This window comes from Impatiens glandulifera, chromosome 7, assembly GCF_907164915.1.
Source record: "Impatiens glandulifera chromosome 7, dImpGla2.1, whole genome shotgun sequence".
NCBI classification, from domain to species: Eukaryota; Viridiplantae; Streptophyta; class Magnoliopsida; order Ericales; family Balsaminaceae; genus Impatiens; species Impatiens glandulifera.
Window position 1 is genome coordinate 4,780,927 of NC_061868.1, and position 11,479 is coordinate 4,792,405.

Genomic DNA, 11,479 nt, shown 5'->3' on the forward strand with positions numbered 1-11,479 from the left:
CATAAATCATAGCCAGTTTGGCTTTAAAAAATTGTACACATAAATTTGGTAAAAAAGAGAAAGTTAACAGTATATAAGGATATCCAATCAGAAATATTTACAATGTTAAAATTGAAACCATGGATAAATAAAAATTTGTCATTTCATTCCTATAAACAAATAGAGAACTTTTCCTGCCTATTTTTTTTTTAAAACTTGTATTTTCTTGCACATTTCCCTGCTCAAAGCTCTTGTCAGTTGGCTGAATTTCATTTCATTTCTCTAATTATTACCGCCATGTTAATAAATAGTTACACTTTCTTTTCAGGATTTCCTCTCCCAAATGGATCCCTATAGCAAGACGACGAAGTTATTTCACGTTTATACAAAAACTTCAAGGCCATAGCATCTCCCCGTAGACAACCCATTGTATAAAGTTATCAGAATATTCAGTAAGAAAGTTGGAACTCTGCAAAGTTGCGATCACTTATATATTCAGTTATATTTCCGCTACTAGATATATGTCATTCAAGAATTTTCTTACCTTTCCTGAGGATCCACATTCACTTGCGGAAACAGTTGATTCTGGTTTTGTTGGTGCAGGAATAATGTTATCTGATGATACACCATCACCAGTATCTATTGATCTGAAAATAATCAAAGAATGTAATCAAATTCAATGTACCAAACTTGACACAGTTTTCACTTTCTATCAAAATAATAATTGTTATTTTTAGGTCAACACCTGTTTAGAGAAATAAGATTATATGGATTGTTTTGTTACTAAATATTATATATATATAGCAAATGAAGCAAGGACTCCAAGAAGTAAAATGATCATAATCCCCAAAAGTATCTTTATACCAAACAAAAAGAAAAAATAACTTTTACAATTTTTTCAATCAGATCAAAAGTAGGCACGGCGAAATTGCGGGAAAAATCGAGTGACCCAAAATTATTGGTTCCGATCAAGACCCGATTAGTTACAAGGAACTTATTTATTATTAAGAACGATTTTTGTTTTTTAACAATTTGTTTTATTTTAACCGTATTTATAAAAGTAGCCGTTTGTTTTATAAATTAACCTTTTTTACAAGGATTTGTTTGTTTTAAAAGTTAACATTTTTTAAATGAGATGGTAACTATTATCCAAATAAATATGTGCTCACTAAATTTGAGAAAAGAACAATATGATAATAAAAAGAATGTTTTTTAAATAAGTTAAAAAAATATAATATTAAAGTCTTTATCTTAAAAAATGATTGTCCCTATTTTTTCGGTTCCTGGCACCAGACCCGACTTTGACCGAACTTTTGGTTCCAGATTTATCCGACCCGATCGGGGGCGACAGAGTACCCGTTACCATTCCTAATCATGATTGAGACAAAATACTAGTTTTCAAATATGTATTAGCGTGATAAAGAAAACTAAATGTTTCGCAAAAATGGTGTTACGTGACTCTCATATAAAGTTATTTAGAAACTATTATTTTGTATGGAAGATGTAATTGAATTAGATAAAAGGAAAATAGGCGAAAAGTTTATGTAAATTTTGAAATCATGCTACAAAAAAGATATGATCCAGCTTTTTCTATATTGGTTAAAAATGGTTTTAAGTTTAATGGTTTATATATATATATATATATATATATATATATATATATATTAATTTAAGGGAGTATTTCAAAATGGAGGAATACTTTTGAGGGATTAATTATAGGTTTAAGTCAAACTATTGAAAGCACACAATACTGCAAATAACTTACTTTTCAAATGTATCCTCCTCACATGAGTTTCCAGACGAAGAAAGCCAATCCATATCCAGGAAATTTGAGCAATTAGACTGTTCATCCAAACTGATGTTATCAACTTCTATATTCGGGTCCAGCTGAACATCTGGGAAAAGTCGTCTCCTTGACATTGAAGGCACATACCTAAGATGAACAGGTAAAATATATATATATAAAATAAGAAGACAATAAAATTCAAGAAATAACATTCATTTAGAACTAAAAGGAAAATAAATATTCAGTCACCTAGGACAAGATAAATCAGCTTCACAAGTTGAGATTTCTGGAGATGATTCTGATAAACCAATGTTACCACCTTCAGGTACATTCACCAAATGCTGGCAAAGATCTTGCGACTCCCCAACAATAGATGCCTCAATAGCCGAGTCGGTTTCACATAAAATATTACCATCAGAAAGTGACCGCTTTATGAATGACCTGAACAAGTAGAGGAAGACGAATATGGACATTAAATCCAATCTATCATTGCATAGTTGTTTATTCAAATACCCCAGGATAAACAAGGCTGAAGATTCTAGGAAAAGATACTGATTAATCTTTCGCTTAAAGTGTTTCCAAATAATGGGACTGTCGTAAAAACAAATCTGTTAATTTATTTCTGGATAGAATTATAAGCGCTAACATAAAAGAAGTAAATCTTTTTACTATATAAGCTGGGGTGGGGGTAAAAGATGGGTATTTTTCTTTCTTTTTTAGAAAAAAAGAATAGTTATTTCAATTTTCAACGTCATTCGTCTAAAATAGTTCAAACATCAACACAATTCAATGACACAGCCATCAGTCTATCACCACATTCATACCTTGCAGCAGTTCCATCAGAGATGTTGAAGCTTTGCCTCCCAATACTGTAATGTTGATCTGAGTCCAGTTCCCATAAAGCTGGTTTATCTAACTGGGGCTGGAAATATCCCAAGAACCTAATAAACCATTGTCATATATAAGACAGGGTACTACACACTATAAAAGATAATAAAAATAAAAACCAAGTAATCACATTTTTCAGTCCCAACTTAGAAAAAACATTAATGAGCCAACTTGAAAATTGGTATTTTGTCACCATCTAGCTAAAACTATAATATTTTTTCGTTTGCGTATAATTTCTTTTTGTGATGCATGATCCAAATTACAGTAATATAATCAAAACTATAAGTCTTTTTGCAACATTTTATAAAGAGAGATTTTCTAATCACGATCCAGATTATTTTCCCCATCATCGTGACGTTTGGTTAACATAACATATGACAATTGTAAATTTTCTCGATCATGATCCAGATGAAAAAAAATGCATAAATTTGAAAAAGAACAAGGGGAACGAGAAGCAAATAGAAGCGCTATAAGCAATTGAAGAGATATTAAGTAAAGAGTAACAACTCACACATTAATGGCATCTTGTTTTACAGCATCCATGTAGGCATTACTATAATACCGCTGAAGTGTTCTAAAAAGCTCCTGGGACTGTGTTGCTGCTCTCCATTGTCCCCTTCTCTCCGAGAAAATCTGGTCAGTTTAAGAAATGCAATACTAAGAAACTGAGTAACAAGGAGAAAGAATAAGGGGAAAAAAAGCAATTAGAGAGAAAGAATAAGAAAGTATACAGTACAAAGTAACATATTCATTGATTTATTTATGATAAACATCGACTTCTCATGCATATACAGTAAAAATATCTTCAAGCACCTAAAGCATATATATGAGTTACCTTGTTGTGTGCTGCAGAGCCGCCGTATTGTAGTGCAAGAGTATCACCCATGGACTCATAAACAGTCATCAAATCATCTGCCAAAGGAGTATCTAAATCTAGAACGAGGTCATCACTGATTCCAATGGCCTGTAGCTGATGCCCGAGAGCCATCAGTCCAAAAGCATACTGGGCAACATTTGTGCGATCTAAGCAATCTATACAGTTGGTCCTCAGAACACCTTTTTGAAGTGTGACTTGTTTCACAAGATAGTTCCCTGACACTGTGCTTATATTGTCTCCTCCTCTGGATTCCATACCAGATGAGTTATCGATTTCGTAAACATTTTGTACGACGCCAACTTCGGAGTTGCCTTCCCTGCATCATTTTTTGTTTTTATGCGTTAAAAGAGAAGACAGTGGCAAGAAAGAAACAAAATCCAACACGAGTCCCATTAATTAGATTTAATTGCACAGTCTAGTTCAATAATGCATGCATAGAAAAGGGTTACAAAATATTTATTTTCCTTTTCAACTATTCCTGGATTCCTTTTCTTGTTTGAAACTTTTTATTTTGCCTTATACGAACATATAAAAGAGAGCATCTGCTTGAAGAAACAAATTTATATACACTCTTAGTTAAAGTTCACCCGTCTCTCGCACAAAGAGATGAAGAACGTTAATTGGTCGCTTTGAATGGATAATAAAATATACAAATTGCAGTTTAGATCTTGCAATGAAGAACACATGCACCAAAATATGTATAATTCACTTAAGCATATATCTTCTCCAATATCCTCCTAGAAAATGTGCCATAGGGTAAGTACAAGCCTATTAAATGCTAAAAAATTACCTTAATTGTAATATTTCCCTACTGGAATACTTATGTGAAACATGGTAAGGTTTTATCGACCAAGGCAAACCCCTGGCTAAATCTGCTATTCAGAACTAGAATCAGAAGTTGTCATTTCAAACAATGTATGGATTTGATAGCACCATATAATCATGGGACTTGTTTGATGGCTTATTTGGAACAATGTCTGCTTTGATTCCAAATAATCCACTATCCAACCAACCAGCTACTCATGAATCACATCATTCAAATCATAAACCTACCCTCTATTAAAAAGTTATTATTTCATTATATATTTATACTCCTAATGTCTTTTTAGACCAATAACCTACATCAAACAAGGTTATTTGGAAATAACTACTTGGTTATTCAAATAAACCTAGATCAAACAAGGCCTTAATGAAAAGAGAAACATGATATTCCATGCCTTAGACAATAAGATCTTTATGCAATAAACTTACTCCATGCATGAATAATTTTGCAATCTCTCAGTCCCAGAAGTTGGTGTCATTTGACAATAAAAGATTCCAGTTAGATTCAGGGCATTTGAAGCCACTTTACCCAATTGCCACAGAGCATCTGTTGCTTTTCTGAAAGCACAAAATGAAGAAAAGGTCAGATATGCATTATAAATCATGTTACTACAACACACACAGATATATGTATATATATAAGACCATACTTCTTTGAGTGTTTGCTAAGGTCCCAGTGAAGGAACTTTAGACGACTCTCCCCTGCTAAATCTTTGTTGATGGATTCAATAGCATTAGCAAACTCCGTGCGGAGAACAGATTCTCGAGGTTTCTTCTCATGCCTCTGTAGTTCAAAAGTTATTTAACCCAAAGAGTGTGATCTAGAGACTATGACTGAAGGGTAAGATTTTATGTTTTTAATGTAATGAATGAATAAAGAAAGACGACACACCTTAATTAAATTCAATATGATAATAGGCTTTCCATATCTTTTGACAAGATTCTCAAAGTGGAGTCTTGTGGCTTCGTAATTCAAGTCTTTCCTTGACACTGCATATAAAAAAATTCAGAATCATGTGACCGGAGATTATTAGCTCTAAATGTCAAAGTAGTCATACATATAATGTCTGGTTTGATGTTCAATCTTGAAGTTTCTTGAGACCAGAAAAGGGGGATTGATCCCCGGATTTGTACAATAGAGCTAATTTTTGTTGGGCACCCTTCTGGAGCGTCTTCAATCACAATTTGTTCTGTCTCAACATCATTGGCAACTCGACCCTTCTCATTAACACCTCGTTTCAAATACCTGACCAAAGAAGTTAAAGCTATAATAAGTCCTAGCATACAGAAAAAATGAGATAGGAGCTGGACAAATAATATTCATCATTTAATATACATTCGTTTCTAACTTATTGCACAATAATTTCTCAGCATAATCAAGTAACATTTCAATAAAGCAACTTCATCATTGGTGATAAAAGAAGCAAAAAGCTAAACCAAAAGACACCAACTTCTGGGACTGAGAGATTGCATGATTTATCAAATACAAAGCCAAATACTTCTAGATATATGAAGAAATCAAAACCTCGTGCCAGCATAATGACGTGATCTTCTAGCCATAAGGGTCAGTATGAAGTCCTTTCCACATAATGAAAGCTTGACCTGACATATGAAGATGAAAATATTACAATATCTCCGAGGAGAAACCATAAACGATTTCAAAAGAAGGTGCAAAATTGTTTTACGGAAAATTCATCACTGATAAAAAATTGTTCAACATACCTCGTGAAAATTGAAATACGAGGAAAACCAAAAGAAATTTCACTTAAAATTAAGAAAAGGAAAATAGGAAGGTTGATTATACATAGGTATGTGGGTAAGGAAACTGTTGTGTCAAGTAATATAAGTGACAATGAGTAACTAAAAATTGCTTAATCAATTAATAAAGGGAAAAAAAAAACTAAATCATCCCGTTAATAAATAAATAAGCTATACATGATAATAAATATGCAAACCCACTGATACCTGTTTAAAGAAGCCATAAACTAATGGAACAGTCCAAAGAGTATTCTTCAGTTGATTGCGGATGCCCCGGGTTAAAAATCCATTCCACACGAACATTGTTTCGTACAGTGAGTTCCCTGACTCATGATTACATAAGTTCCTCTGAAGACTTTGCATCACGTGATAGGAGTAGCTAAAATAGAAGTCCTTAGTGAGATCCACTGAGAATAGAAGCTTCTTGTATCTGTTTTATCAACCAAAAAGATGGTGGAAGAAAAATTAGAACAAGTACCACATTTATTCAAGAGAAAATATGAGATGAACATAAGATCTAAGAATTTATAACTAAGAAGATAGGATAAAAGAAAGAACAAATTAAATTATTTAAGAGAAAGTAGAAATATTCCCCCCCTGAACCCCCCCAACAATACCTTGTGTCACTGATTAACATCACAACAGCAATATTTTGTTCCCTGTGCATTTGCAGATAAAACTGGAAATATTCTCTATAGAATAACATCAATAACTAAAGAGGATCCATACAATTGCTAATATTCATTCACCTAGATAATTCATAGACAAATTTCCTCTATTACCTCTGTATGTAATAAAATATAATACACATACAAAAATATAGAATAAAATCTCAACTGGCCAAATGATACAACTCTGAAGGGTGTGTCCTCAAAAATGGTGAAGGGATTACCTCCACAGAGCACAGTCGTATATTAGCAAAAGATGATATCCAAACTCATGACTATTTGTCCAAAAGACCTAAATCACGAAAAATAGCTACACTGGAAGGATAAATCTCATGTGATACAAAGTGATAAATGTTCACACCACTATTTTGATAATGTTTCCTTTAGAAGTACCAAGGACATATCATATTTACATGCATAATCAACAAAAGACCTGTTCTCATTCTTAGAAAAATCCATTTTGGACCGCGCAGTAGAATTTGGAATTGGAATCATCTGTCTCTTGGTAATCTCATATATTGCATGACCGCAGATTATGCCAATCTTCCTTCTTTTTGTTATAAGCAACATGTAATAAGGTCCCAAGAATTTTATGATCCCTAAAGCCAATAGATAAAGGAAAATGAGATATCCTACAAACAAAAGAAGCCAATTTTAATAATAAACAGATCTAGCATATATGCATACCAACAATTCCATAACACGTGGTAACAAACTTAAGGCCACCAGTTTTCTTGTTTCCTTCATGTATTCGTCTCAGCAAATCATAGCATTCAATTTGAGAGTAGATTGTAGAATCTTCATGAATGTTTAGCTCCGAAGAATCTAGCCTGTCTATCTTCAAAACCCTCCAAACATTTCTGTTCTTATCACGTCCAATCATATAGAAATTCTGTTTGAACATTTCATGTAAACAAAAAAAAAAAAAATCATAAATATGTGATGTTGTTCAAATGAGAATAACTATTCATAGGTTATTTCATTGTAACATAATTATGGACAGTTATCCAACACATTAAAGAATGTATATTAGGCAAGGCACAACCAAGCATATGTTCTATTTCTCAGAAAATTTTGCTATTGAGGATTAATTAAGGTGAACTATAGATCCATGGAAATAATCAGAGTTCTCTACATATGTGGAAAGCATCAGAAGTAGACAAAAGAAAAGAGTCATCTAATCAATCAATTGTAGACTTTATTAGAAAATTAAGAAAGTATCATCAATATGAATCTACTAATTTTCACAATTGCAACCTAGAAAAACTAATACAACAACGAATTCTTTTATCCAAGCAGACAACTAACTACATAACTCAATTCTGGAGATCAAGGAAATTGAAATTTTAGAAAAAGAAAAGAGATCCAGAAGATATACCGAACGAGTTTCATATAGCCTGAATTTTTGCAGATAATAAGACCTCTCCTTCGCTTCCTCTTCGGTCAACGTCCGCTTCACATTCTCTGTTCCCATGGTTACTCTTCCCGAGCCTAAAGCCCGGTTAATACTATAAAAACATACAAGAGATAGATCGTCCGGTCAAAGCCGATGCGGCACCGCCTATAAAATTCATTATATTCTTCAAAGGTCGCCGCTCTTCTTTCAAGTGTATTTACAAATAATCGACTATACAATAATAGTAGGAAACAGAAAAAATGAAAGAAAAAGCAACTAGACTGATTCCGTAGTAACTTCAAAGCTTAATATTGAAACAAATAAACGAATTATGAAAGAATGATCTTCACTGTTCAGCCAAAATTGAAGTACGAAAGCAGTTGATGTGATGTGATGTTCAGAGAAGAAGAATATGAAGAATAATAAGAGAAAATTGAAGATAGATACAGAAACATACAGATATTGCAAAACAGAGTGAGATTTAAGCGAAGAATGTGGAGGAAATGGTACGGAAAACGCAGGTGAAGTAGCGGTTTACAGAGATTTATAGAGAGAGAAAGGATGAAGAAGAGAGATAATCTGGCCTTAGATCGAGGGAAGAAGAAGAAGAAGATGAAGCCCCGCTATACGGCGACTGCGTCCACATAAAAATAAAATTAAAAGAAAAAATAAATAAAAACTTGAAATTCTCTAAAATGTCGAATTTTACTCCTTTTATATATGACTACTTGGTCACTTGCCACTTGTTAAAAAAAATTGAACATTTTTTTAAATTCATGCATAGTTTAAATTATAAAAACGCAAAAAGAATAATGAAAACAAACGAAACAACGTCGACGAGAAAATCTCGTTTATGTTATACAAGTTTTAACGAATTAGAAATATTAACTTGATTAATACGTTAGGTACGTGTACCAACTTTTATTCGAAAACCAATCAAATTGGAAGCCATAACAAATGAATCTCGTTAATTATTTTTATTTTTGAAAAAATATTGATCTTCCTCTACATTTGGTATAAAGTTTAGAAAAAAATAATTTTGTACGTATAAATATTCATTCTTCTAGTGAACTTGAATACATTGACTCGAACTTTTGTTATTAAAATATGAATTAGTGCTTTAAAAACGTTACACGAGAATCGCACTAGTTAAATATTTGTTTGCTTTTATTTTGATGATTTTGGAAATTTTTACTATCATCATGTTTATTATTTGATGGCATACTTAATTTTTTTTATTTGAGTATTATATAAAAAATGAACGTTTTAATAAAGATTTTTATCATCTCAAATTTTCGAAATCTTGATTTCTTTACATTTTTAACTGAGATTACATGTTACGAAATCTAAGCCTACATTAATAGGTCGTCAATGGTCTTTAAAAGTTGCAACAAACTTTTTTATGTTTCAATACCATAAGATTTAAAGTTTTTTGAATTTAAGCAATGTACACTTTACATTATTTATCTGTTTGAGATAATGCTAACTATGTGTATAGTCTATTTTGAAAATATTTGTTGTAATAAATGTGTATGGTGTTTGGAATGGAATGTCTTGTGGGTAGATATAGTGTTAGATTGATTCGGTTTGAACGGTGTTTTTTTGATTCAGCTTATTCGTTAATGGTTAGAAGGGTAGAGTCAAATTTATTTGCATTGCTATCATTAAGTTTGTTTCATACGCTTAATCTCAACTTATATTGAATTTTTATTAGGTTTTTCATTATAATCGATGAAGCATATTTGATTCAGCTTATTCATTATATTCGGTAAACAATTTAACTATTCATAGTTGCAGCTAAAACCACAAATCAAACTAGGGAGCAGGTAGACTTTATTTACTTTTGAGAATGTGGATTTCCTCACTTTTTTTTGTGGTCAACTCTCAAAATATATAAACTTGAATAATGTGTATGAACACAACCAATACATGTTCTTAGAATAATAATAAAAACTTCATGTGTCAATATAAATAGCAAAAAATAAACTATTAAGTATTAAATTTGACCTTATATAAATCCCATCAATCTCCAACTGTGATTGTGTGCCCTCAAATATTTTCATGGAACAAGTCATTTTGGAATTGTAGGGTTGATATTAATGTTTTTTAAATATATATATATATATAATGTCATTTATAAAAATGAACAAGTAAAGCAATGGGTAAAACTCTCACCACAAGAAAACAATAAATTATATCAAATCACCTCAAACATTCACGATGTCTAGCATTATCAAGAATCTTCTAATAATTTTTTATTTAAAAATAAAATTATTAAGAAGATTTGTGATGTATCACATATAAAAGACAAACTCTAACCAATATTGGAGTAAGATGGTTAAGAATTAAGATTTTTTGAGAATTTTTTTGTCTTGAATGTTCATTGCTTTAAGTCTTTAACTAAAAATTATTGTTTTTTTAACAATAATAGTCTCCTATTTATCTTAACATTGAAGGAGTACACTCAATCATAATCACATTGTAAATATATTTTCTTAAAAGTTTACAAGTTAAATAAAGTTTAAAATCTATCGAAACTAAATAGGATAACCATATTGATTAAATACATAGTTGTCTTGCACTTTAACGTACACCTCTTGAGTTATTCGATTTGTCGATCGATTGGTGCTTCAAGTATGAATGGTCTTCGTCATCCATGTGAGGATGTTTTCATAATGTGCGCCTTATATATTGCATGTATTATAGTCATCTCATTATGTTTGATATCTCACTTGAAAAATAATTCACGTGAAGTATCGTTTGTTCTAAGATTTACCCTATGTGTCAAAGTTGTTGTTAATTGAATTCAATGACAATTTTTCTAGAAACGAAACTTCAATTCAATTATCCGTAAACTCGTCTAACTTTTTATTATAAGTGATTAAAAACTTTTTTCAAAGCTACAAATGTTGGTGGTCTATTTGAAGAATTCATTTTATTTTTTACATTTAGGTATGATTTTAAATGATAAAAGTTAATAAGTTCATTTATAATTTTTTATCCAAAATTTTGAGAAAAAAACAAAAAGTGTTTACAAATAAGGACATTGTTTAGGTAGATTTGACTTCTTTTACTTGGTTTCTATATATATTGGATATGAATATTATTGAAGGTTGCTTTAAATTGTTTAGCCTTACCACTTATGTCTTGTACTCAACAACTTGTAATTTCTCCATCTTTATTTTTTTTCTCAATTTGTTTATGCTGATATTCTCTTTCAAACTCAATTACTTAATTAATTTTTTATACATATAAATATTTATTTGATTGATACATAATATGTTATTATTGATTTTATTTTAAAT

At 31.3% G+C, this 11,479-nt stretch overlaps 1 protein-coding gene across 2 annotated transcripts; it reads right to left on the reverse strand.

Annotated features, from left to right (window-relative positions):
- LOC124910789 (phosphoinositide phosphatase SAC2) lies at positions 1-8,773 on the reverse strand. 2 transcript variants are annotated; one of them, XM_047451467.1, is made up of 17 exons: positions 8,632-8,773; positions 8,157-8,286; positions 7,466-7,670; positions 7,212-7,377; positions 6,318-6,540; positions 5,878-5,954; positions 5,411-5,598; positions 5,245-5,342; positions 5,003-5,136; positions 4,782-4,910; positions 3,489-3,846; positions 3,165-3,286; positions 2,590-2,706; positions 2,015-2,206; positions 1,745-1,912; positions 524-626; positions 1-448 (listed from the first exon to the last, which is right to left on the reverse strand). In XM_047451467.1, the coding sequence occupies exons 2-17, from the start codon at positions 8,250-8,252 to the stop codon at positions 374-376; spliced, it is 2,451 nt and encodes an 816-aa protein (XP_047307423.1). In that variant the 5' UTR covers positions 8,253-8,286; positions 8,632-8,773; the 3' UTR covers positions 1-373. The 2 variants fall into 2 exon arrangements, with proteins under 2 accessions (XP_047307423.1, XP_047307424.1); XM_047451468.1 differs by lacking the exon at positions 8,632-8,773 and having other exon boundaries at positions 1,745-1,891; positions 8,157-8,589.
- Between the last annotated feature and the right edge of the window lie 2,706 nt (positions 8,774-11,479).